At 43.3% G+C, this 27,753-nt stretch overlaps 2 protein-coding genes across 2 annotated transcripts; one reads left to right on the plus strand and one right to left on the minus strand.

Moving 5' to 3' along the window:
• Positions 1-146: 146 nt before the first annotated feature.
• On the minus strand, positions 147-16,102 carry pdcd6 (programmed cell death 6). The gene is made up of 6 exons (XM_076761566.1): positions 15,839-16,102; positions 11,246-11,307; positions 3,674-3,718; positions 2,344-2,502; positions 1,752-1,861; positions 147-1,084 (listed from the first exon to the last, which is right to left on the minus strand). The coding sequence occupies exons 1-6, from the start codon at positions 15,919-15,921 to the stop codon at positions 986-988; spliced, it is 558 nt and encodes a 185-aa protein (XP_076617681.1). The 5' UTR covers positions 15,922-16,102; the 3' UTR covers positions 147-985.
• A 651-nt stretch (positions 16,103-16,753) lies between these two features.
• rec8b (REC8 meiotic recombination protein b) lies at positions 16,754-27,536 on the plus strand. Its single transcript, XM_076721549.1, has 18 exons — positions 16,754-16,809; positions 16,987-17,055; positions 17,588-17,730; positions 18,842-18,917; positions 19,419-19,536; positions 20,859-20,934; positions 21,352-21,419; positions 22,358-22,439; positions 22,984-23,050; positions 23,313-23,505; positions 24,007-24,141; positions 24,606-24,675; positions 25,311-25,495; positions 25,776-25,815; positions 25,969-26,044; positions 26,122-26,223; positions 27,191-27,297; positions 27,445-27,536. The coding sequence occupies exons 1-18, from the start codon at positions 16,754-16,756 to the stop codon at positions 27,534-27,536; spliced, it is 1,755 nt and encodes a 584-aa protein (XP_076577664.1).
• Positions 27,537-27,753: the final 217 nt, after the last annotated feature.

A 27,753-nucleotide genomic window follows, 5' to 3' on the forward strand; every position in this document is an offset into this window, starting at 1 on the left:
TTCTGGGACACATGTTGGTGCATTGCAGTGGTAAAAACTACCACCGTACAGCAGAGGGCGACATTGAGCCACTTTGCAGGTCGACCGTTTCCCCTGCAATGCAACGTGGCTCAGTGGTCTTGAAAATGATGAAAGCAAACTCCACAGAAGATTTTCAGTATTTTTTTAATAAAAGATTTCTCTTTTTGTGTTGTTTTTACACATTTTAAGGCATCATGCACAAAAAATAAGCCATACTAAAGGCATTATGCTTACCCTCTACCAAAAATTATAGGTTCTAACATTTGAAGATTTGCTGTTAAAAATAAGTTTGTACAAATATGGCATGTAAGCTGGCATGTCAGTGAATCTTGAAGCAGATCATTCTCTGCTTTCACCGTTTTTGTAAACATGGCTTTGAGCAAAATAGGGCTGAGGAAAAGACAAGAGAAAGGGAAAGCATGCTTCAACGTGGGGCTAAATTTCCCTGAAAAGCATGCAATGCATTTTAAATCATATTTACAATGCATCATTTTGACTCTCCACAGAGTTATTTTTTAAGTGTATCAATTAAAGTTAAGACATTGAAAACTTTGTCGACAAGAACAGACTGACGGACAGACGGACAGACGGACAGACAGACAGACAGACAGACACGGTGTGTTCATAATATTCCCCAACCCCAACGCAGATGTAGCTCAGATTGGTCCATGAACAAAACACTACAAGATTTTTTTTTTTTTTTTTTTAAATACATCAAGCATTGCAGTTGCACCTCCACACAATTACTGTCATATGGAGGGTCATTCAACCTCAAAAAAACAAAGGTTACTTTACATTTTCATCAATTAATATTTAGAAATTTGTGTGAAACAGCCCAACTGGGACTGAAAATTCGGTTTTGAAAAAAAATCTTGTAGTGTCCACCATGGCAGACATCCGGGAGGTGCCGGTAGCTTTGGCACAGTTGTGTCCAGTTGTGCTCTTCTGTAGTGATCTGTGTGCGTTATACTATGTTGAAGACCATGGATAGATACTGTTCATATGAAACCTGGATCCAGCCATCCTGGTCTGTGTCGTACCGCCTGAACACATCAGTCAACCTCTGTGGATCGGAGGGAAAAACAGTGAATATAACTTTTCAAGCACAGTAATACCAAACACTGATTTCTCATTGCTCCAAAGTCTCTAATGCAAAGTGGATATATATTTGTGCATACACATATTGAAAAATCATTGTTTTAATCCCGCTTTTACATCATCATCATATCACACTTCATGCATTTACTACCATGCTCAACAGATATTCATTACTGGGTCACTGAATAATGTGAGTGTTTGAATTCTTTACCCTATACTTCTGAAGACGCAGATATTATATCAACACAAGGTCGCTCATTCAAATCTCTGTCTGAAGTGGAGCCAGAGCTATTGTGATACCTTGAGCGAGGCACTTCAACATCGACTGTTACATTACTCTCTGAGTGTAATGAAAGGTTACAGTCACACTTTGCGCCTACAGTTGTATGTGTGTGAAATTACTGAAACAGAACACGAAGGCTCAAGTGGAACCTCAACAGGACATAAATAATGTAATAGCGAAGACTGTAATGCGTTTGCATAATTAAAACTCCCCTTTGAATCTTATGAATACAAGAGTAGCCTTGCTGTGATTCAAGCGCTAAACCAAAGGACAACCCGTATGTGCATACTTGAGGAGAAAATAAATCATCCTATATGCAGTTCGCGTTGATGTCGTGTGAATCTGTTACCTGTAGTACAATACAGCATTGGATGAAGTCATCAAAGGCAACCTGTCCCTTCCTCTGGCGGTCGAACTTATCTATCAGCGTGCCGTAGAACTGATCTGATAGACGATAGCCTGCACGCACAGACAATGTGGCATCAGTGATGTAGTAGATATACTGCAGCTCCTGAGGATCCTCAGTAGCGGGAGGAAACAACTCTTCAGTACAAAAAAGCCTGATCGTCTCTTTATAGTGATGGATAACATTTTGAAAGTGAGTGATGAAGCTGTGGCCTACTTTGAGCTGAGCTAGCGCAGACTGGCTGCGGCAGATGAGCAAGTTGTGACAGTAGTTGAGATACGATGCGGTCGAATGAAAGGTATTCTTCACAGGACTGCCACCATCAGTGTGATACATACTTTTCACTGAGCCATCAAACAGATACGTCCAGCGACTCATTCAACAATATATTGATTGTGGCTCTTCAGGCATTTACTCAGCTTCAGTGAAAGCCTTTAGGGATTATGACCCAGAGAAAGGACCCTCTGACAGACAGCTATGGAGCCCTCCACCACGATCATCAAATGTAAACACACAAGCATACTTTGCTGCTCACCGAATCCAGTCAGCGCCTGTCTGAGCTCGTTCTTGTCGATGAAACCAGAGTTGTCTCTGTCGTAGGTCCTGAAGATGTTCTGCCAGTCTGTGATGTACTTCCACACGCCGGCAAACTCATTGAAGTTCACCCCACCTTTATTTTCCCTGTCGAACATGGCTGAGGGGAGAGCAGGAGGAGGTAAGAGACATGGCTCACTCGCTGTTTCATACACCTGATTTACACCTAGAATTAAAATCAAACTATCCGGATCGTAAATGTTTGTTTTTCATGAGTTCACATTAAACATCATCATTAATTTCCCACCAACACTGCTTTAATTTTTCACACAGTTCCGTTGAATAGAAACGTCTTTTGCCGCATTCATGGCACAGAATAGATGTGCGATCAGTAATTAGAGGCCTGTCTCTCACACACAACTCCAGACATGTTGGACTCCAGTACGCAGTTGGGATCAATCCTGTGACATGAAAGCCAAAATTGTACCGCACATAAGGGCTGTCAGAGACCAGAGAAGTGTAAACTGTGAGTCTCACACTTGACTAACTCCTGCCTCATAAGACTGCGTTATAACAGAACAGGAAAACTGCTTCATCCTCCCCATCAATACCCCGCTCCTCACCCCCGTGCGGTTCAATCCAATTACCTCCCAACAAAGGGAGTGTTATCACAGGATATGCTTCTTGCTGGGGGACTATTAAACAATGGAATTACTGAGTGTGGTACAGTGGGAAGCGGAGGCGATGGAATTATAAGGATTTACTCTGCAAGTCGCACAACAAAAATGGGACAAAGTACATATGAGACCTGGGGAAAGATATTTTTAACATAATCTAAACTGGAAGCAACAGAGTAAAACGTGGCAGGAGTTTGGAGTTAAAACAAAGAAATTGGAAAGGAGAGATACATTAAAGTACAAAAACTCATTCAGCTGACCTACAGTAGTACAGCTGAGAGGCTGCCAAACTAGTCCTTAACCACACAGCAGAGTTTAAGGTTTTTAACCCAGCTGCATATTGCAACCCGAGCATAAACAGATCGATATTTGGAGTCTGAGGCGATGGGCAGCAGCCTTTTGAGACAAGCTTTCCCATTTCCTCCAGATTTCCTCCTTTTATTGATGGCTGCAGGTTTCCACTCGAGCAGCAGCAGCAGCAGCAGCAGCGACTGAAGCCAAAGATAAGTTTGTTTCTGCACTCAGATTGCTCAAAACGTAATGAATTTATCTGGTTGTCAAGGAGAGGAGGAAAAATAAACACCTTGCGTAGTCTGAGAACAACGGGCGGCTGTGTAAAAATGAGCTGGCATGTCTTTATCAGCAGCTACTTACATATGATGGAGCGCACCGTCACTGGGTTGAAAGGAGTCCATGTGCCTGCGAGACAGAACAGCACCAGTTAGAAACATACCGGCCCAGTGAGATTAGTGGGCTGGTTTAGGACAACAAAACTAAAAACACTTACAATAACTGTACTTGTATAGCGCTTAATAAACACAGAAGATACTATGATACAACATCACAAAGATAATCCAGCTAACACAGGTGACAATTATGAGGGATTTAAAGCTCATATAGTAAGTTTTAAGTACAGGTTGGTACGAGTGCAGAGATATGGAAGCTGGGAGCAGCTGCAGTTGCAAATACTTTTTAGAACCACTATTATATTATTTATTATGTCATTATCTCATGCAAAATAAACTGATCAATATATTTTGCTGCTTTTGGATCTTTTACAAACTCATGATTTAATCACTTCGTTATCTTCACAAATGATATTATGTGGGGGGACGAATCTCTTTATTCTATTAGATGTTGGCTATGTCGGCTTGAAGTCAACGATCTGTGTGGAGACAAATGATGGGCAGGGGTCATGTTCCCACAGTCACCACCCACACTGATAATGCACTCAGAAGAGGAGGAGAAATGCATCCACCAAATGGCAGAAATCACATTAAAGGAGGAGTTGATGACGTATGAATGCATCATAATATTTCATCACAGCAGCTACTTAAAAAAAAGATTAGAAAGCAGTTGAGATTTTATGGCCTTCCCATGGTTATTTTTCATTTGCAGGACAAACTCTTCTATTATAAGTGAATCTACCTGTCACTTATATGGCCAGGAAAAGACTGACTGGGCTTTAGTTGAGCAGGGTGTTCATACTTTACGGCCTACTTCACACTCTCAACTCTCAAGACGCTGAGATTTATCGGGGTATCTAAATCTTTGCTGACTCACCACCTCACTTTATTACGGAGAGGCCCGACAGTTCAGGACCAGAAATAAAGAGGAGTGAGCGTGGGAGGATGCAGAGAGGAGCGGCCAAGAGGGCGCATCAAAGAGGAGACGAGCGATAACCAGATGAGCAAAGGCAACGAAGGAGACAAGAGCGAAGGAGGCGATAAGGAGCAGAAAACATTTGCAGTTTCGTTTTTGTTGCAGTAACCTGAACTCTCGCCTACTTTTGCTGACCTAAGATCCCTCCCTGAAACTCTATCTGCAGACCTTAAAACAGCATCTGCAGGATTTTAACATCTTGTCGGTGTGGTGGGGAGCTTTTTTTCCACGCTGTGCTGTTCCTGCTTGCTTCTGATTTCCCTCCGCAGTTCAGCTATGCCAGCGGTAAGCAGGTTTGCTGTGAAAGCCATAAGAGCTTAGATAGCAGCTCTTTGAAATAGAGAAACTCATTTAAATAAAAAGGTTGCAAGAAAAAAAACGGCATGGTAATATTGTTTCACATTTGATTTCTTTACACCTCGAGTTCACCTTTGAAAACGTCCATAAAACTGTCCAAAAAACTGAGAAATACATGAGTTTAGGACTTGAGATGCCAAATATGTACTTCAGTGTTCAAAGAAGGCACTCGACATTTCTTTCCTCTTCTTTGGTTTGTTTTATTGATGGGTGAGGCTGTCTGGGACTGTGCGTGGAGCTGTTCTGGGACCAGGCCTGAGGCTCTTACTGGAGCTGGGGTTTGGGCCAGAATCTATATTCTTACATTTTATCTAATGGAGTCCTGCAAAAAGTATCATAAGTGTACTGATGGTGGATCAATTTGTAGAACCAAGTCAGAGAAACAGCTGTTTTTGTCTGCTGCGGTGTGGCCTGATGACAACCTCAAAACGAAAACAAAACTATTCCCTTAACTGATTTTGGAAACAATACAGTTGCTGGATGGAATGTTTTTCACTAACTGTGGATGTTGCATGTCGACTCAATGAGATCACACCAGGATGCACCAGCAGTCAGGACTGTAAACACTTACTAACTGGCATAAACCCTGCAGACGCTTGCACCAGTGCAGCCCTCCTGAGCCCACATCCCCCTCACAACAGGAGCCATGACAGAACTAATGAGTTATACAACAATCCACTTGTTTGGTTTGTTCTCTCCACAGTGAAATTTACCTGGAAAAAAGAATAAAAAGCAGGGCTCCTCTTTAATTTTTCAGCTATTCTGGGGGTGTTGCTCTTGGGATGGCAATGTCAGCCTATCACTTGGTCAATCACTTTGGTCCAGACTGAAATATAACAACTACTTAATGGATAGCTGTGAAATGTTGTTCGTGTTTCCCAGAGGATGAATCCCACCGTCTTTGGAGATTTCATGACTCTTCCTATACACCCCAAAAGGTTGACATGTTAGATTTTTAGTGAAATGTCTGGACTTTATGTTTTCATCCAGCACTTTGGTCTGACAGTCCATTCAACATCTGCTGTAGATTGTGTTTAGTGCTAATAAGCAAAGTGAACATGGTAAACATTACACCTGCTAAACATCAGCAGATTATGACTGTGACCACGTTAGCTCAAAGCAGTGCTGTTCCTATGTAAAGCCTCTCATCACAAAAATCAGTAAAAAGTCACATGTATTGACAGCTATTGTCTTTAAGATCATGAGACTTGCTTTCCACATAACTTCTAAAAGGACCACTGTATGACCAGCCAATCAGACAAAGACACAGAGACATCAGAGATCCCTTGGTAATGTCTCTACAAATGATGCTCCAGCATTAGAGTCATCACAGAAATGACCAAAGGCAGAGAAAAGAACAAGATGTGACCTTTACAGCCTCACTGATTCCTCTACACACACACACACACACACACACACACACACACACACACACACACACACACACACACACACACACACGCACACACACTTTTCGCACCAGTAGCTAGCTGTGAGGTCACCAATGTATGCCAGACAGACTGCGGCTGCCCAGTGTGAGGCGGTCAGTATGGTTGAGATGTTTGTGTGCGTCTGTGTGTGCGTCCGACGGCCAACTGGCACAATACACCCTCTGTCCGGTCCACACACTGGGCTCTCACACTGGTGAGCCCAACTGCCAGTCGTGAGGCGGAGAGAGGGAGGCAGGCTGGTGGAAAAACAGAGTGAAACGACTGCAGTGTACAGGCATAACGGCTGCGTTGGAGCTCAGTGAGACGCTTCAACATATGCAAGCACACGTGGACGTGAACTTTTACACACAAACCCAGAATTTTCATAGACTTGAACCAAAGCACCAATCTCTACAAACAGCAGGACTCAGCCGAATCATGCCTCAATGTGTAATGAAACATCAGAAATAGTCACTAGCCAACGGGTCAGTCAGCAAATCATTCTCAGTTTCTGTTTGTTTTTGTGCTTTATGCCAGACAAAACTCATGACGAGTGAGACACACAGCAGCAGGCCAAGATCAAGGAATCTAGTTACTCATGAACAGCACTAGTGCCTCAGAGCATTAGCTCAGGGTTACAGGGTGTAAAACAGTCACAGTGAGTGCAGCAGTCACCTCGCGCACTATTCAGCTAGAACAGAAAAGGCAGTACTGAAGATTGATAACAGGGGAAAGATTTTAAAAAGCTTAAAAGTGCCAGACAGAAGTCAATACTCGCTGCCCTCCAACTCAACTCCAGTGGAGCTTTACAAACTGCAGTAAACGTAAGAGTTGTTGAAGGAGCTCCTTCAGCAATCTGCACAGCAAGCATGTGATCCCACAATCCTATCGGCAATATCAGGGCTATTACTGCTCCGACAGACTTCAATAAATAACTCAAGGAGTATGTGTGCGCAGGAGAGTGAGGGAACATGATGGCAAGTGGGTATGATGTCTACTCACTGCTGAGCGAACGGATGCCAAAAACTCCATATTTATAGCAAATGGCGCAGCTACAAGGCGCACACACACAACACAGACATGCACATACACTTCAGCGGCACAGAGCCAAGCGGTGTCTCATCAGGGATGATACATTGTCACACCCAGGACTGATGGAGGGATGGACAGAGGGGGGGCAAACCGAGACGGAGGAAAGAAACAGTGGAGAGAAACACAGAGAGAAAGTTAGAGCGAGAGAGGACAAACAGTCAGAGGACACAGCAGGCACTGAGCTGGTGCCACATCCTCCTGAGGAATGTAGGGAGATGAAATAGGAGAGGAGAGGAGAGGAGAGGAGAGGAGAGGAGAGGAGAGGAGAGGAGAGGAGAGGAGAGGAGAGGAGAGATGCTGCAGAACAGTCTCCGTCTCTAATTTTTTTAATGTCTAATTAACGCAAACACAAGGATAATCTGCCAGTAGGAGGAAGCAATGTCATGCTTGTAATGGAGTTTGTAACACCAGAATATGTGACATCACCTCCACAGTGAGCACAGAGCCTCACAAGCATCAAAACACTCCTTTCACTTTGAAAAACAAACAGACACGTTGAACAGGAGGCGGACGGATTTCAGAAATGCAAAAAGCCAGGTATTGAAGGCAGAGTACTGAAAGAGGAGATGGGAGGAGGAGAGAGCGTGTGGTGCAGAAACAGCAGTGGATGGAGGAGTGTAAACAGCAACGGCAAAGCCCCGAACAAGCCCTGCCTCGCCTCGCCAGCCCCCAAGGGCCTCGATACTCTCTGCACTCTGCTCCTCTGAGGGAGGAGGAGTAAAAGAAAGCAGAGAGGACAAAACAAGAGGTAGATAGAAAGAGGTCAAGAGGACAACAGCAGCATGGCAGACAAAGCTCGGTAGGGCTGCGCGGGATAATCTAAAGCTTCATTCATAACATCGACATTCAAATTCAAAATCAACTTCCAAATGCAGCACATTTTACATGTCTGTTCATTCTGCTTAAATCCAGCGCTTCTGCACAACTGCAGATAAAGATTAAGCTACATTAAAATTACAACTATTATATTATTTGTTGAATTAGATTCCACGTGGCTATGCAGGGTTGGGATCAGTCATACATGTTACATGTAATTACCTATGTTGGTGAAAATTATGAGTTACATTCATTGACGAATGCTGAGGTTTATGACATCATAAACTATGACAAATCCTCAGTACAGTGTCATGCATTGCAGTCCTAAAGCTTTGTTGATGATGTGAAACTGTATGAACACACATGCAATGTACATAACAGCAGAATTTGCAGGGTCAGAAGAACCACGACAGACAGACAGACAGACAGACAGACAGACAGACAGACAGAGGTAGGGTTGCCGGCTTTAACTTTAACTGCAGGACAGGAAGCAGTGCATTGCGTGTTGAGCCTCACTGGCTCTGTTTCATATCACAGTGAGCCTAATGAACTGTCGGGGGTTGGACCGGGAAAACCTGCCGCTCACCGCACGCACGCACACGCACGCACGACGCCGAAGAAAAGGAACGCATGCATGCCAAGTCTGCAAAAACAAAAAGGTTACTTTCTGACCCTTTGAATGAATGCAGATGAAATGAACAATATTCACACACACTGTAGATAACCGCCAGTTTTCATGCATGCACACACACTCATTCACACAAGCTAATCGGTATGCTGAGCCAGAGCCGCTGCGCAGCCTGATAACAGCTTCTTTCACTGCTGCTGGCTTCAATGCTTCTTTTTTTTCCTCCCTTGGAAGTGCCCAGAAAAATGGGTTTCTGAGGCGAGTAATCTGTTCAAAAGTCTTTGAAAAGCGGCCTGAGCGATTCAGGCATTAATTTGATTTTAATGAGAAGACAAACATCAACCTGTGAGACAGTTTCTGAGCAACCTGTGCTCCGAAATACAAGCTCGTTGATCACTGCTGTATTTCAACCACGCGATCTCATTGTGAGCAAGGTCAAGAAGAAGTGCTGGTGCAGTGTTGTGTGTGTGGGCATGAAAACAGACATTTTACCAGCCGACTGCTGCTCTCAGTCCAAGCTAGAGCGAAACTGACTTCGCTTGCCAGCATCTAGAGAGGAGAAGGTGACCTGTATCATTTATTCAACACCGCTCCCAAAGCTGCCTTGCACAATCACAAGTTTGTTGTTGTTGTTGTTGTTGTTTAGAAGTCCCGGTGGGAACTGAACCCTTAATCCTGTTTGAATCCTCCTCCTCCTCCTCCTGAGCTACAAAGGACCAAGAGTGACTACATCTCCATCACTAGCAGCTCTAATCCTCACGCTCCATCCTGGGCTCTTTTCATGCAGACTTACTCTTTCTCAGATGGACTCCCATTCTGCAGCACAGAAAACACTCCTCGCTGGGTAACAGCTTCACTATGGCCCGCTACCTTAGTCACTGTTACTATGGCTGTTAAGCTTTCACACAGTGCATGTGCAGTACACAAGGAAAACGGGGGCAGATTTACTTGAAATTCTTCTTTTTTTGAACCTGAGGATTGAAATCAGGGCAGATCAGGGCATCCGTTTCTGAACTCTACTGTGTTTTGTGCTGTCAGGTTTGTGTGCTCTCTGTGAGCCGGTGTCTGAACTCTGCCAACAGCAGTGCGTGAGGGAGGAACCTCGACTCTGCAACACAGCTGCACATTCAGAGCAGAGGGAGTGTTTCTAAGAACTGCAACAGGAGGAGACGTCTTCAAATCAAATAATGTAAGCTTATAAACCCAATAGATTTAAATCAGGACCCTCAGTATTTAGATCAAGTTGCTTGTGAAAAATAAGGTGTGTTGGATTTAGAAGGCTACAGCTGTTGTGCAGTGAATCGAATAGGTTTATTTAATCAACATTTAAGATAATGCAAGTATGGGATTAAACTTAGTATCAGCAGATATCCAATATTTAAAGATCCAAATGGGATTAGGAGAAATGTAAGACTTCAACAAGCAAACAGAGGTTAGATTTACTGTTCCAGTTTTCAAACAGTGCGTTTGATTACAGGAAAAAAGGGCTTTTAGAATGAGGACAAACCAACGTGTTCAGGAGACATAATCTTATCTCAGAATACAGGTTTGAGCAGGACAGAGCTGCTAACGTTAGCCATATACTCTGATATAGCAGCATCCAGGCTTGCATACACCACACAGTCGAAGTCTTACACATGAACAGGACATTTTTTTAACACTGACCCACAAAACAATGTAGTATGAAATACCCCTGGCTTTGGAAGTCATGCTGGATTACAACTGCAGGTCATAAGATAGTTAATTACTGTGTATAATGAGCTAGTTAGGCGGGAATGCTAATGTTTGTAGGTCTCTGACACTTTGGACACTTTGGTGCAGACTGTGAAAATCAATCTCAAACACCAGCTGTTTCAGTGTTGAGCGGGCTGTCATCACGGGGACGCTCAGGCACATTGAAGCATTCTCTTTGAAGCTTCGCTGCTAAACTTTTCACCTAGCTCTCTGTTGCACTGGGACAAAAATAAAACTCCATTCATTTTTCATTCAGTTCACCTGCCACTCCGGGATAAAAATAAAACGACGATCCATTTCCTGCTGAGGCTCGGTAGTCGCTTAAATCAAAGAGCGATGGTGTGCAACGAGGAGATGGGAGGGAGATTAAAAACGAGGCAGAGGGAGTAAAGAAAACATGACAAAGGCAGAAGAAAAGGTGGAGACGCGGGGAGATGGGAAGGGAGCACACATGGTTAAAAAGAAACAAAAAAAGTGGAGTGGAAACAGTGAAACGCTGATACATACCGTTCGATAAGGCCTGCTGGAGCTCTGAGTCTGATATCACTCCACTACGGTCCTTGTCAACCCTGGGGAGGAAAACACAGATTAGATACCGCCTGCATTAAGCGCTTCACACGCCCACACACTCGACACACAATGGAAGCGGGCATCAACACTTGCCATCTGAAACTTTATCCTCCTGAGCGCGTGTTAGTATTTCAACAGTTCAACAAGAATGAATGGAGCTCTATGATCAGGACACACAAGGCAGCGTGTATGCTCCCAGCTCCCCTGAGACTGCCCCGACAAGCTCCGAGTGTGTTTGTGTGTGTGTGTGTGTGTGTGTGTGTGTGTGTGTGTGTGTGTGAGCTGATCCTGAGACAGCGAAGTGAAACTGAATGCTGGCAATGTGTAAAAGTAACCAGTAGTGCAACCAGCATAGTTTCAGACAATCAGTCTCCTTTATCACTATCAAATTAAAGCAAAATCTAAATAAATGCAGCTTCCAAGGCGTCAACAAAAGGAGAAATTCACTAGCATTTTGCATGATGATAAAATAAACTAAACTCTTTACAGTGTCCTTCACTTTGTCCAGGCCTGAGGTTTAGATCTGAAACAATAAATCAATTATTAGAAACTAATCTACAACCATTTTGATCAAAGCAAAAATACCAAACATTAAATGGTTCCTGGCTAAAATGTCACTTCAGGCTGCTGGAAAGTCTGATTTTTCATTACTATGTGACATTTTATGAGCCACACGATCAATCTATGAATGAAGAAAATACATGGCAGTTTAATCAATAACAGGGCTGCAACTGAAGATCATTTTCACTATTGATTAATCGATTTTAATTTGGTTTTAGGTAAGGTCTTCAAATTTAATTTACTGTCAGACTAACAGTCAAAAACTCAAAAGATATTCATCTTACACTGATAAAAATAAATAGTTAGCAGAACAAATATTTTTACTTGAGTAATATAAAGGGACTAGAGCTTGCATTTCATTGTGTAACCCTGTGGTGCAGAGTGACAAATAAACGAATGTTGATATAAAACAGAAACACGTTGGAGAAGCTGGAACCAGAGGATGCTTGGCGTTTCTGCTTGGTAAATTATTCAAATGATTAATCGCGTCTCAAATAATGAAAAGAATTACAGTCATCCTCATGGGATTGATGGTGTGATAATGGTTTGAGCTGTCCTTCTTTAAGTGAGGAGTTTAGTTTTAATTCTGTGTCAGTATTTTAAGTTACGACTGTGTGTAGACCCTTTCTGAAGAGGTGATGGCTCGCTGGCTGACATAAAAAAATGAAGTGTGTTGAGGTGAGAAGACAGGAGTAGGCTGTCAAGATATTATGGAATAAATACCGAGGGGTTTACTCTCAAAAGGATCTTTAAACACCTCCTGTATTAATAGCTTGAATACATGCCAACTCGTGTAGTGAGATGTTTTTACACTGCCTAGAAGTTATGTTTTTCTTCTTGATCAGAGTCAAAGTAGAGCTTAAAAATACTTTCTGGGCATGTCATCATCTAATGTCCGTCATCAGGAGGTTTGGGGTCATGAAAAAAAAACATACTGGCAGTCTGGAATGAGCAAGCATGATGGAAACCCCCCTCCCATAAAAAGGGATTACATAACAAAAATATCTGAACGCTCTAAGGGGATTCTTTTGATTGTTAAACTATCCCTGAATACAAGGCGACCGACAATCTAACTGTTAAGATGCATTCACAGGCCGAACTCCAAGCCAAGAGCCGTCACTCTCTGAGGTGCAGAGACCTGAACAGGCTTGACGATGACACATGTGACGGACCTCGCGCTTTCAAATGTGGCTTAGTCAACATCCAGTGACTCAGTTGTTCCTTAGCAATCTGCCTGATCCAACCTGTTGACACAGATCATGTCTGAATACCAGCAGAGTGGAGGAGGGAGGGGAGGAGACCGGGGAACCCCCCCCCACAGGACCGTCCCAGTGCTGACTTTGTGGGCTGGGTTTCCGCTCCCAGCTGTGGCACTTAATGTGCGGTCACATCTCCACGTCTGCAGTCCTGCTTTCTACACGGTGATCAGCTATATGTCTGTGTGCCTTCCCCGCACCTAAATAAAGAAAAACAAACAGACGGAGACCTGCCTGGTCCCCCTGGGGAGAAAATCAGCTCTTAGTAAGCCTCCATAAATGAGAGCTTTGTCACAGTGAAGGTGAGGAGTGGTTGGGTTGGGGCAGGCAGCGGGGGTACCCAACCTTCACCAAACACTGACACATTAACTCAAATTAGTATGTGTGCACACTGTGAGACCCCTTTTCTCCCTCAGTCCTCCTCTTACTAACTAACTCACCCAGCCTCAGGTAAAGTTACCTCTCCAGGCTTTCACATAAAGCGAAAGCATCATTAAAACTCCCTCTCGCCTTCAGCGCAAACAGTCAAACATCTGGCATTTCCATCTTTCACGCTGTCAAATACAGAACTTGTACATAAAAACAGCCGGACGGCATAAAACAGCATGGCTGAGTCGATCATCCTGCTCAGACTTTCCCATGTTTCACTGTTTCCTATTAAGCAATGGGGTTGTAATACAGCTTGTGGAACAAAGGCCTCCCTACTTTCCACATAAACGGCCCAAAAGTAAGACGATGTCACCGTGGCTCTCATGGCGGAAAAGAGAAACCTTCAAATGAAAGCTGCATTCACAAAACCTCCCAAGGAAATACTGATGTCCAGCGGTCAGTTTCCATTGCTACGTCTTGTATTTGTATGTTTTTTTTGTTGCCATGTTTCAGTGATCATCAACTTTTACTGTATGTACAAAGAATCATGTGTAAAAAGCTCACTCACTCCTTTGTTCATACATCGTAAATGAGCCAAATTCCCTTCCTGCAAGCTCTAATTGGTTACTAACGAGTTTGACTATGCTGTCATTCTGAAATGATCAGTGCTCATCCAGCGGTAGCAGTCAGTCAGCGAGCTTGTTGTTGTGCTTGCTTAGCAACAAATCTGCATTGTTGAACTTAATCCAACTCAGAGCCTGACACTCTTCTTGACTCCTGAAGGGCTGGGCGCAAACATTTTTCTCATGCTAGCGTCATTCTTTAGAAAGCAGGCAAAACACGAGTGACTTCCTCGTGATTCATTCAATGCCAAGACATGGAAATGAATATATCTAAAGAACCGAACAGATCAAATGGGATTGCGGTCTACCGTCACCATTCACCGTGGAACACCTTTAGAACGAGTGACTTCATTACTTCCCCTGCTGTTATCAAACAGGATAAAGAGAGTTTAACAGCAGGATGGTGAGTCACAGCGTGCAAGTCACTTAGATGAGAGGCCTCCCGCGTCAGCTACGCTCTATTGACTCAGATCACATGACCGAGGGAATTCCAGCACTGCTGTGCCAGATATCCACCAAGAGGCTGCAGATGAGGCAGCACAACGTTCATGAGAGCGATGTCTGAGTGTGTGCTCATGACAGCCATATTCCTGTATTTGTATGACCTTAAGATATATGTGCACACAGCTGTAATGGCCATGATGATGAATGAAAGGTTATGAATGTGTGAGAGATTTATAGAGAAAGATATACGAGAGAAAATGTGTGCGTCCAACCTTATTTCTAAGGGGGTTTTGCGCCATACATAAATAATTTGTTATGGGTGTTTCAAGCCTTGAAATGTGTGCAGCATCTCAATGTTGTGAGAAAGCAAAGCAGCAGGAAAAAAATCCTCTGCAGTATTACATAACTCTATAGCTTACTACTACCAGGGGCCAAAACATATCAAGTATTTCCTTCTCTGTCTACTACTGTGACCTTCTTAGCTGCTGACACACTTTTGACTCAGGCTATGGTGAAACTGATGACTGTCAGCGTTTGACACTGTAACGTCAGATAATGACAAAGTAAGTAAGGACAGAGCTTTCCAATGCACTCATGTCAGAGTCCCATAACTAGATACACGCTGCGTCACATAGACTCACAACTGCCAGACTTTTTCAGGAAACCCCACCTTGAGAGGATTTTTCACTGCTGACTTGGTGCAGAAACAGTCAGCAGAAAGACTCAATTCATGATTTCCTCTCAAATCTGTCTCTAAAATGAAAAGCTTGAATTGAAGTGTCTCTCTTCTGCAGGGAGAACCAAGAACAAAAGCCTTCAAGGACTCCTGGAGGTCCTTGGACCCCAGTTTGTAAACTCTCATTGGTGTTGCAGGCAGTTCACTGGTTGAGTTAGCTGATTGCCTGCGACTCATTTCAAGACAATTTCACGCCAGCCATAAAGCTGTGAGACACTGCTGGGGAGTAGTAATCTAATGTATTGTAATGTGAACGGCTCAGTGACGTGTAAAAGCCATTGGCTGTTTGTTGTTTAGTGTTTCCAGGAAGCACCACAACTGACAGACAGAACTGACGAATCATGCATTTCACTGCGGGGCTCAACCGTAAACCAAAAACAGTTTCGGGACGCAAAAACGAGCTGTAAGGAAACATTGAGAGTCACCACCACCCAGCTCTCCCCACTCGCTTCCTCTCCGCGCCACACACAGCAGTTTTCACTGCGGAGCGGAGTGAGAGACAGGCAGGCAGCAGCGAAACAAACCGCCTCTTTCCACTCACCTCTGAAAGATATTCCACAGAAAACCTTGATCTGGAGGAGCGTTGATATGCGGAGGAGCTTTGTACGGACTGTGGTACGCCATTTTAAAGGGAATGCTCTGTCAGAAATGAGCAAGACACACCGACAGACTGTTTTTCCTCTTGCTGTAGTTCCCTTCACTGAACGGCTTCAATCAGATTCAACCACCCGACGTTCACGTTACTGCCTTCCTGCCCCCTCGCGCACAGAGGCGTGGCCAATCATTCACCACTTCCCATAAGGGTGTGACGTCACGCCCTGCTTTCCTCTCAACAGCGTAAAAATAGAAACTATAATACTTAGTGTACTCAAATCTATTTTAAAATTAGGAGATAAATATCGAACATGTCATGTTCACCCTCAAGCAGAAGTAGAGTATTTTAAGAATTGTTTCCATGAAATGAATTCCCTCACCAGAGTTTGTTTTATGAAAATGTTTTAGAAATACTCAAGCGAATAACAAGTACCTCAACAATGTACTTAAGTAAACAGTAGTGCTTGAGTAAACGTATTCCATGAATAAGAATAAATGATACCTCCACTCATAGATGTCACTGTAAAAAAGAAAATCTAGAACAAAGCTGTATTTTTATTTATTTATTTATTTATTTATTTATTTATTCATTTATGTTACATTAGTCACAGGTCTGTTGTTAAACCCCAACTTCCTGACGTACTGTAACCATTAAACATACAGCTTCTAACTTTTTCATGGTACATGAATGCATCACGAGTGTTGATTTTCTAATGGAATGAATCTCGCAACCTGATTGGTGCAGTGTGTTTCGATGCGGGAAGCCTTGGCGCGTCTTACAGTTTACCATTAGCCACATAAGTTCCCAAGCATTGAGCTTTTCCCTCAGACTATTTGCCAGTTTTCTAGAGACACAGTAAAAATGTTTTACTATCCAAACGTCCTCCGCCGCCATACTGGATGTTTTTCCACAGTTTGGTGAGTGTAAAAAAGCTAGCTCACTAGCTCGGACCTAATTTGCAAAGCTAGCAAGCCTCAGTGTAAACTTTGCTAACCTACAAATGGTACACCAAGAAGTCTTTAGTTACAGGACAGATTCGCCCAATAGCTAATTTTAATCTCTAAATTTGAATAAAATAGTGTTTTGTTATGCAGGTTGGCAGCTACCAGAGGTATCAGGGTCACTCGCAGAGAGCTTCTCAAAGTCAACGTCAAGCTAACATGGTAAGAATAATCCACAGGTGAATAGCTATCTTATCTGTCTGGTTTCATTGTTAGCAAGACTGATGAGTTTGATTAAAGCCAGATAATTTTAAACTTGATAAAAGATGTGGTTAATTTTTGTATTTGTATTTTTTAGTAGTTTTTGTGACCATCAGCTACCCATATAGCTCAGCCAACCTGATATTACTTAATATAATGTTAGAACATTTTTAATTTTATTATTGTGCTGGTAACCTTACGCATCTTCAGCAGCTTGCTCTCAAGCAGTCTGTAATGTTAGTGTAATGTTAGCATGATGTAAAGTGAGCTCAGCTGCAAGAGTTTGAAGCTAATAGACAAGATAAAGAGGTGATATAGACATTTGATCTCTTGCATTACCATCTAAAATATTTTAGTATTACTACCTTATTTAGTACCTTAGTGTGATGGCCTATTTGAATTTTGTACGTTTTTAGGTAACCTGTGTGACTTGATGAAGACGAAGTATAATGTACATGTTTATAATTCATTTCCTTAAATGTTTAACATACAGTGTGGACATTATGGACTATGTGACAGCTCAGGTTCCTCCACCTCAACCCAACCTACCAAAGCCCCTCTTCTCTCTCTACTTGTCGTCCCAGCTGCAGTATGGAGTGGTTGTAGTCTACCACAGGCAGTGTGGCTTCCTGCTCGGTAAGGGAAAAGACAAAATGGAATAAGCACAAGCAGGAACAGAAAATTACCATCAGTCATACCTCTCCTTCAAGCTACATTGTCCACACACAATACTGTAACATCCTGTTGGACATGAGGGAAGAAAAGGGGAATAAAATGAGGGGAGAAGATACAAAATAGAGACTTTCACATGCTGTATGTTCAGTTAGTGTGACAGCAGTCTCATTTTATAGCATATACCAGAAATCTGGGTGTTCATTGTATTAAAACAAAGGAATAATTTTCCAGCTGCTTACACAGGATTTGCAGAAAATGCAGTCAGTCAGTAGGATTTTCAGTTCAACGAGAAACATTATTTTCTGTTGGGCAGCCAAGGTAAGCTCAGGTGAAATGTGAAAATGCAGTTTGTTCAAATGCAAAACACAGCAAATAAGTAAATCTCTGTCAGTTGCAGAATGCGGTGATCTCAGGAATGTGGTTTTGGTGTAAAACATCACACATCCAATCACCCTGCAAGTCTGATATAGAAGCCAATATAGTGCTGATGAATGCATTATCATCAAACACAGCTCAACAGTCTCTATTCATCTGGTCTTAAATTACACCCTGACACCGATATTGCATCTGACAGATTCACAATCATGCTGTCGTCATAGTTGATGAAAACGGTGAAATACAATGCAGGGTGATAAGCAGAAGGAGAAGCCAAGAAAGCAACGACTGTCTGTCGTCTGCAGTGGCTCTTGGATTTAGCAATGGCATTTATTTCATCTACCAGTAGAATAGATTAGAATCCCAAAGCGGTCGCATACCATTGAGAGCACATAATGTTTATGCTGTGTTTCGTAAGCATGACGTGGTGGAATTTGTCTTTTTGGTTTCAAAATATGGTACGATAAGACCCACAGTGAAAACACCATGTAATTACTATGATGCTTTGTTCCCTTCATTGCCTTCTCTTCTTACGTAGAGAGGTGGTACAGTGGTCATATGGTCACGTTCATTTCATTTGTCACGTCAGATTTTATCGACCTTGACTTAAATGTGACATCTCTGCTCCTGTTTCTACAGGAAATAACTGCACTGCTAAGAGTGGTGTGTGAAAGCTTTTCACTCCTTTGTTTTCCAGAGGAGGTTCAACAGACCATTGACCGCTTGCTGCGCTGTAAAAGATGCATACATATTGACATGGCTGAGTGTGACAGGTCTGCACACACACACGCACACGCAATTTGATCATGCGCAGTGGAAGAGTGTTTTGTATCCTGGGGCGCCTCAGATGTTAAGCTGAACTGTGCAGAGGTTGTATGTGTTGGAGGAAGTCTGAGCTCAAAAACATCCAGTGGAATATTTATGAAGGAGATTGTCTGTGAGAGTGAAGACTGTGAGGAGGAGATAGAGTGTTTTATTGAGTGAGTGATGGACAAATTGAGCTACTTTCATGTGAAGCCCTTCATAAATTTTTAATAAGCCTTGTTATGGAACAACATTAATGTATGAGCTCTTATTTCTGCAGATGAAATACATCTTTACACACTCGGTACTCTGAAGATAATGCACATTAATCTTACTCCACTAATATTCTATTTTATAAATCCATCTACACAGACAACATTGCATTATCCAATACAACACTGAACATGCGCGTGATGCTTTAATATTTTGGATCGGAACATTTTGTGTCTGGCTCTGTATTCATCTGGCAGGTTGGCCTTGGATGTGCCTGACAACCTGTGCATGATGGCAGAGACTGAGGGAGCTCAGGACCCTTTCTTTGGTCTCATGGAATCATGCCAACTGCCCAGCCCCTATAGCACACAGCAGGTACATTAACAATACATGCACCAGCTGTGCACTGTCTGTGCTGCTGTGAGCATGCTGAGAAATCTACACAGGATTGTAATCTAATGTCTGTCTGTAGTGTCAAACAACAAAACTCAGCTAACATCAGCTTTATCTGTACACAGTCACCATCCCCAGGCAGCCTGCACTCAAATATCCACTGAGTAAACATGAGCAGGCTGGATGAATGGAGCAGCAGTAGACACTCAAGTGTTAAATACTACTGTTATAATAGTAGTTGTATTTGCCATGACCGAACACTCAGCATTAAGTATACAAGATGTGTAACCCGCACCCATAATATAATACATCTATAACTATAGATATCTCAGATAAACTGTAATTTCCAGAGGAAACAGGTAATGAATGAGAACTTATGTCAAAACCATTTGTGACTTAAACTCTTCACTTTCAGAAATGCTTTAGCTTTTGACATTCAATACAGCAATACATTGACCAAAGATTGAAATTACATAACAATAAGTAGGTTTATTTATCCACATTCAGCACAAATGCTTAGCTGCTACAAGTGACTACAAGAGTGTTTCTAACCGCAGATAGAGCTAACACACGCCCACATACAGTATATGCCCCACCTGTCTTATGGAAACAGACAGTATGTAGGCTTTGCACATACTGTGCATACTTTGCTTTTCCCACATGGTGGATTTTTTGATAAACCTCATGAATTCCTAGTTTTTAAGTATCCCAGCTTTTTATCATCACTGTCGAACATATGCAAGTGAATATTGTTTTGCGGCTGTACGTATGCAAGTGCAGGTCACTCCCATTCTAACATAGCATATGAGCGCTGTCCCTCCATACAGTCCATGAGTATTCTCAGATGGAGTAAACCAGTCGGTAACTCTTGCTCAGTCTGCGTGCTGTAAATCTGGCAGGCACAGTTGGACCTTGTCCTCCTTGTAGTGTCTCCCTGTGGAAATACAACGTGTGACGTAGATCAAGAACAGAGCAAACATGTCGGACGACATAACATGGAGACAATAATGTAAAAATATTTTATTGGAATTTAAAGAATCCCAAAACTAGATTGTGGCTTTCTGAGTGAAGTATACAGTATACAGTTGACCACAGGTCCACATGAAACCAAACCAAAAAAAGAAAACACATTATTTCTGAATCAGTCTGGTCTTCAGGCTCTTGATTAAACACACTTTACTCATGAAAATGTAGTTTTTTTGTGGGGTTCAGTTCAGTCATCCGAGGAAAGGAAATGGAAATGAAATGTAAATCTGTTTCAGTCTTCTGTCGTGTTACATAATATTTGTATCGTGTATTTCAAGCCTGTGCTGGTGATCGAAGAGGCAGGTTCACAGCACTCCCTGGTGCCCAGTCCCCACACCACACTTGACGAAGAGGGTGAGATTGATATTTTAACATTTGAAAGACTACCTGTGTCCCATTTCAGGGACAGCTGCCTTTTTTGGTCCACATCTCAAGAGCAAACATGTCATAATGGGTTAGCAAGGTTGTCCCATTTCAAAGGCTCCAAGAAACTTTGAAGTTCATGGTTTGTTTTTGTGTTTATGATCCCAAAATCCATTTCCCTCCTCTTGCTTGCCTCTGTGAGACATCCTTTTAAAGAGGCCTCACATGAACACAGCTTACTGTGTAACATGTTTAGAACTGAAATGAAAGATTTTTCATTGCCCTGGCAGTTTTTCTTCCCAAAGCTCATTCAAGTGCCACAAACACAGATGAATCTCAGCTCATATCACATCCTCCTTGTGCCACAAACATGCTTGCCTCCTAATCTCCCCTGCTTTGTTAAACCAGGTTTCAGGTCACCTCCAGCTGCCATCACCCTGACAGAGAAGGAGCAGTTGCTCATCCCCACTGCTGAGGTAAACTCTGTCAGAGTCCAGGCACAGTCATCATTTTTAGGCACGGTCGGTGTCCTGGTGAATCATTGAGCTGGGATGTGGACTGTGTGCCCCCGACAGCCTTAGTGAAGGCTTTTATCACAATTTAGCTGCTCGCTTGTTGGTCTTTCCTGTCACACTTTGCAGCACAATATGTGATGAGGAAGCAGCATTAAAGCCAGTGCAGAGTCTTTGTCCAGTCCATTTGGGACATTTCTGGGGGGTTTTTTTAACTCTAAACTAAAGTTTTGTGGGAGGTGTGTGGTTTTCATCCTTGAAAAAAAAGAGCAGATATTTTAAAATGTCATTCATTTGCTCAGTGGTGTGTACAGTGCAGTGAAGTTAATGGTGTTGGGGAATGTGCACGTAAAATACCTGATGCCTAACTGACTGCCCTGAAGTCACTTCTCAGTGTCCACAGTGCTTAAAAGAAGGCAAAGCCATATTATGTCAGTCATAAAGCGCAGCCATGTTTCACTACAGTAAGCCTGAGTCCAGCAGCACCTCCTCATTCTGTCACTTAGGGACTGATAATGCTCCTCCTAAAGCACCATCAGCTGATGAAGTCCATTTTGCCTTGATAAGATCCGACTTAATTACATCATCCTGCACTCACAGTTTGTTTACAGAGATGTGTGGCTCACATTTCTGTTGTCCTCCGCCCCCGCTCTTCTGGCCCTTGGTTATTTTTGCTTCGCATGCAAACATTTAGTCATTTCTTTTTTTACTCCTTCTGTTTGTGTTGTTGCTGTGTTTTACTGCTGTGTTTTGGATCGCTTTCCTTAAATTATTCATCACCGTGGACACCAAACAGAGCAAACCTCATTGCTTCTGGTTGTTTCTTATCAACTCTTTATTCTTTAATTTTGCCCTCTTCTGACTTCAGTCTCCCTCTAATTGTCATCCTCTTTCTGTATCAGTATTTTGAAGGAGATGACCTCCCTGAAGCCACAACCAGGGAGTTAGACTTACTGATGGACCAGCCAGACCAGTTCCGGGGTGGTGTGTGCTTCTTTCCTTTAACGTTTGTCCTTGTGTATGATAAGCTTTGTGCTTTAGTCGTCTGATATCGTACTGCGGGTTTGTAGGAAATGTAAGGATGTAGGAAGTGTAGTTTTTCAGTCCCACAGTGAGTTCCTCTCTTGAAATGTGCCTGCGCCAGTCAACCGGGTCAAATCCTTTGTGCCGTCACTATAATTGGGGAAAAAAGCAATTCTGACTCTGTGGGTGCTTTTGCTGTTGCCAGAGAGAAAAGGTTTATTTTCAGGAGAGCGTTTCATTTCAGGGGAGAATAGAGAGGGAACATGTCTTCAGTTTAGGAAAGCCAGCCTGGCTTCAACAAAGATGAAGAAAGAACACAACTGCCCACTGTTCTTAGCAAAGACGGACAATACATTAAAACAACAGTGAGAGTGAGAAGAGTAGAAATGTGTCAAGGTAGCAAGAGAATTTGTTTATTTACTAATGGAAGCCACGTGATTGTTAATAAGCTTCTCAGAGTATGTGTTCACTTTAACGTCTGTCTATTTGTCTCTGTGTTGAACAGAAGTGGAGGAGCGGCAGGCAGAGGACAGGAGCGGGGAACTGGAAGGAGCCATGTCTTCCATTGACCAGTGAGTCCTGACTGACAACCGAGGCTCATAGAGCGCCTTCAGGGCTGTGTGAACGTCACAGTGATACGACCAGCCTGCTTTCTGTACGTTACAGCATGTTAACAAACAAAAGAGCTGTCACATCCTGTAGGTTCAACACCGACTTAAAACATACCGCAGAGGCTGAATACCGTGTCATCAGTAGGTCTGTACATTTAGCTCAGACAAACTGTGACGTCACAGATGTATTTGGTGGAGGTGAAGTATTTTCTATTGTTTCCAGACTGAAGGAGACAGTGCTGGGAGCAGAGCGGGACAGCATGTGGCTGCTAGACGAGGAGTCGGGTCAGCCTGTGGAGGTTCCTCTGGCAGCTGTTGCCCAAGAGATGACCCCACTGCAGGTTGCCATGCCAACTCCACCCTCCAGGGCATCTGGGAAAGAGGGCGACGGAGCAACAGAGAGTCCCTATGATGAGGTGAGGCGGAGGTGATGCTGTCTGTTCATTAGTTTGTACGATTATTCTTAATTCCACTAATTGCTGCACTCGCAACAAGAACCTAAGAGACACTGAGCTTGTTTGGAGACACCCTGTTATTACCAGAGGCACATCTCTCTGACTTCAGTTGACTAATTAAATCTCTGGGTTTTTTTTATAAAGTGCCTTAATTGAAAGAAACAGACTATTAAACCCAAGTTTATTTTTGCACCCTTTGTGAACCAAAAACCAAACTTCCCTCTACCTTCTTATTTACCTGCTGTCCAAAGTCTAATGGAGACGACAGTGACGAAGCATTTTCCAGTGACAGCTGTGATCAGCTTAAAGTTACATTCCACAAAGTGACTCACGAGCAGCAAGTCATGGAAAGCGCGGGTGTGTCAGCACATAGATTCATAATTTCCAGTTCGCGGTGGAGTGTGAAGTCCTTTTTATAGTACTGTAAACATTAAAGCAGTGCGCTCCTCACTCCGCCATCAGGTGGTTGTTGCTCCTCTCAGAAAGCCCGGTGGAGGTCGCAGGCGTCAGCTGGTGTTTGCAGACCCTGAGGTCCAAATATCTGACAGAGAAATGAAGGAGCAGATCGGAAACCCGCTGACTGAGACGCTGAACCTGGTACAGAAACACACTGACACACAGTTTATATGTTAAGGTGGATTCACTGAATTAAAGTGCAATATGTACATGAACTTTGGTGCCCTGGTTCCGCTGCTTTCTGGAGTTTTTTAAGCCTTTTCTGTGCCAGCACATTAAAAACAGCTCTCCCTCTCAGTCACACGCATCACACCAAAGGCTGTCTTGCTGACCAACTGAATTTTCAGTCTTCGCCGTTCTGTAATCAAAGTCCTACCATCAAAGTGTCTATTCACCAGGGTGTCTGTTAATTATACTGCCCTCTAAGCCAACCGGGAGAGTGTTCATTGATTTTATTTTCTTCCTTCTCTCTTTCCTTCTTCCCTCCTTCCTTCCTTCCTTACTCCAGTGAGAGGCTGTCACTGGCTTTTACCCATTCTTTCCTAAAAGCCAAAAATCCTATTTGAAACTGAAGCATCAAGCTAACATTTTGTTCTTCCTCTCAGGCCGAGGTGTTGCTGGACCTCTTGGCTAAGCGTGCCGCCCCTGCTCAGCTCTTCAGCGCCCCCTGTGGATGTCAGTGTCAAGTACTTCACCTCTGGCTCTACTGACTCATCATTTACATTTATTTCTTAGCTTGTCTTAAGGATACAAAACTTCATGCACAAGTGTTTCAGTGTCATGGCCAAGGAAGCCACACCTTTTCATTTACTGACAACGAAAGCAAACCCTAAATCAGCAGCAATGATCATTTCAAAGTTGTGGGTAATAACACAGACTATAAAAAAACTTCTTAAGAGTTTTATCCTTGGATCATTTGATATTTTACAAGCTGTATCTGGCAAGCGGTGGAGTAGAAAACCAATTCCATGTTTAAGCGAGTGAAATTGATCCCAGTGGCCTCCAGTTTTACTACTGAAAACTCGTAGACAACAGACCAACTTGCTGCACAGTACAGAAAGTATCGTGCTCAAGGACGCATGCCTGGTGTCTGCAAACTCTTGTTAGAGCCCCACGAGTATAAATCATCACAAACTTAGTGCATGTTTTCTTATCAGCAACAACCTTGAAGGGCCTCTGAAACATTTGATTAGTATTGATCACAGCTCTTCACAGCAGCCTGTGAGTTGTACTAGCTTTCATCAAACTCTTAACATCAGCTGTGGTGAAGAAAGATCCTGACTGAAACCTGGCCTTTGAACCCTCCACAGCCCTCCTCCATGCCGACCTCCAGTCACTATGGAAACAGTGTGCCTCTCTCACTGCCCTGCCTGGACATGGGGAGAAACAGAGAGGGGAGGAGGAAGAGGAAGAGGAGGAGGCGAGAGGGGAGTCAGAGCAGGATAGAGAAATACTGAGGACAGAGAGGAAGAGGAGACACTCAAGCATGAGGGAGGTGGGTCTGCGCCGCCTTCTCCCAGCTCTTTGCCTGGTCCCATATCGTGATCTAAAGTCAAATAATACCATCTATGCGGGGAACGTGATTAATATTGTTACCAGACTCCAGTTTCAAGTCGTGCTAAAATGTGAAAAATATTCATCCTGTAATAATAAAGGTTATCCATTAGCCAGCTAGCCTGCAGCTGTAGCCTGCCAACTCCGTGTTCAGTTCAGTGGTGAGACAAATTAGATTATAAAGCTCGTTTCTATTTCATGAGACTCTGCCTCTCTCTCAGATATCCAGTGAGTCAGGACTGCAGCCCACAGAGGGCTCGTGTAAGAATCCTTCCTCCCTTTCTCACACGTTAGATTCACCTCATGTTTCAGCAGCACAATAAACACGTGATTTACATAGATCAGCCAGCCATTCATGGTGTTTCTGTGTGTGTGTGTGTGTGTGTGTGTGTGTGTGTGTGTGTGTGTGAGCAGCTGCATTAGATGTGTTCCTGGACATGTCCAAAGAAGACAAGTCTGTAAGCGATGTGATCACCCCCATCAGCAGATGGTGAGTTTCAGGTAGATAGACTGACCGACAGCAAGATGGATAAAGAAATGGATCACTGTGTGTGTGTGTGTGTGTAGGTCTCCACAAGAGGAGGCCCAGCTAACAATGGAGCCTATAGCAGAGGAGAACATCGAGATGCCCGAGGCTCAGACCGACGCAGAGAGCAGGGACATGCTGAGGTACTACACACACCACACACATTCAGGACACACACCAAGGCTGGCCGTGACTTTTCACACTCTGGATATGGACGTGAAAAAGTTGATTGAAGAATAAGCTGGAGGTTTTGAGGTTTTTGTCCATCATGAATCCTCAAGTTTCATTTTACTGCACTGCTGCTGCTGCTGCTGCTGCCCATGTCAAGGCTCCAGATTCCAGCACTGTTAGACTCCTCCTGAGGTGATGAGTGTTTTGTCACCCTGCACACAGAGTCCATTTGAATAAAGGTAGACTGTGGTTGTTTTTAGTGATCCTGTGCTCTTAATGGCCGTGTTTTCTTCTTCTGCTGCTTCATCCCCTTCAGGTGTTGACAAGTTGCAGATTCAGACTTGCCCTTCTGCACAACACTGAGCTCTCATTTGCATATTTGTGACCTGCCTGTTTGTCTTATCAGAGATGTTCACTGTCACTTATATCTAATATATACTGTGCATCAATTAGGTGGCGAATTCTAATGTTGACTCAGATCAGTGCCTGAGACTTTCAACCCTGTGTAAATGCATATAAGATGCAGCCACAGCATACCATATATAAAGTTTTCATTGGGTTTCATGGCGATGCCTCCAGCGTCACAGGTTGTTCCACATCCAAGGCCGTCTGACATCTTCTTTGAAATTCAAAATAGAAAGCAAGCAGTAAGCCTGAAGGCTGAACCTGAGCCACTACTCGACTCCTCCGCCAGCGTCAGCCACTGAAACTACTGAAACAATCAGACTTTGTAAATCTCACATACCAGCCGCTCAGTATTAGTAGACGTGAAATGGTTTGTAATGCACCAGCTTCTTGCCATCATCACTTTAATTCAGGAAAAAATTTCAATGAACGTTCAGTTTCAGAAGTTTTTGACATGAAAAGTCAAAACAGGCTTAATATCAGTCTTCAAGTTGAATCGTACCGTGCCCTGCTCACACTGCTCGTCTTTTCCAGCTGGGTCTCCTCCAGCCTGCACAGGTTTGGAGAAGTCACCTTTGGCTCTCTGGTGCCCCCAGAGGCAGACCGCACCACTGCAGCTCGCACACTCTACACACTGCTGGGTGAGGAAACCAAACACTGCTGCTCTCTTAAGACTGAACACACAATGTTCCTGTTCTTCACTGACAAGCACTGACGAGCTGGAACTTGACCTCAAATGGAGATGAAACTCTGCGATGGTATCAATCAGTGATGCTTCTCTTCCTCAGAGCTGCTGTCTGCTGGGCAGGTGACGGTACAACAGACTGCGTCCTACAGTGACTTCACCATACAGCCTGCAGCCCTCAGGATGACTGCCTGAACACACACCCACACACACACTGCCGCTATAGTCCTGTAGATTTTCAGTCAATAGTAACTTTTCTATTGCTGACTGTAACGTGAATTTGATCCTGTGACTGATGACAGATGACACAGGCTAAAGGTTTTTATATAATTGTTCAGTTACTCAGAGCATTGAACTGCATTACTTTGCTTTTATCCAGTGTTTTAAAAGATTTTCAACATGTCTAACCACT

Source organism: Chaetodon auriga, chromosome 21 (assembly GCF_051107435.1).
Source record: "Chaetodon auriga isolate fChaAug3 chromosome 21, fChaAug3.hap1, whole genome shotgun sequence".
Lineage (NCBI taxonomy): Eukaryota > Metazoa > Chordata > Actinopteri > Chaetodontiformes > Chaetodontidae > Chaetodon > Chaetodon auriga.

Bases quoted from the DNA above. Each gene is read 5' to 3' on its own strand.
- rec8b (XM_076721549.1), top strand. From the start codon at position 16,754: ATGTTTTACTATCCAAACGTCCTCCGCCGCCATACTGGATGTTTTTCC. The intron at 16,810-16,986 runs GTGAGTGTAAAA...TTTGTTATGCAG, and splicing joins GGATGTTTTTCCACAGTTTG to GTTGGCAGCTACCAGAGGTA. The intron at 21,420-22,357 runs GTAAACTCTGTC...TTTCTGTATCAG, and splicing joins TGCTCATCCCCACTGCTGAG to TATTTTGAAGGAGATGACCT.
- pdcd6 (XM_076761566.1), bottom strand. From the start codon at position 15,921: ATGGCGTACCACAGTCCGTACAAAGCTCCTCCGCATATCAACGCTCCT. The intron at 11,308-15,838 runs GTGAGTGGAAAG...TTTCCTCCCCAG, and splicing joins CTGTGGAATATCTTTCAGAG to GGTTGACAAGGACCGTAGTG. The intron at 1,085-1,751 runs GTAACAGATTCA...TCCGATCCACAG, and splicing joins AATGCTGTATTGTACTACAG to AGGTTGACTGATGTGTTCAG.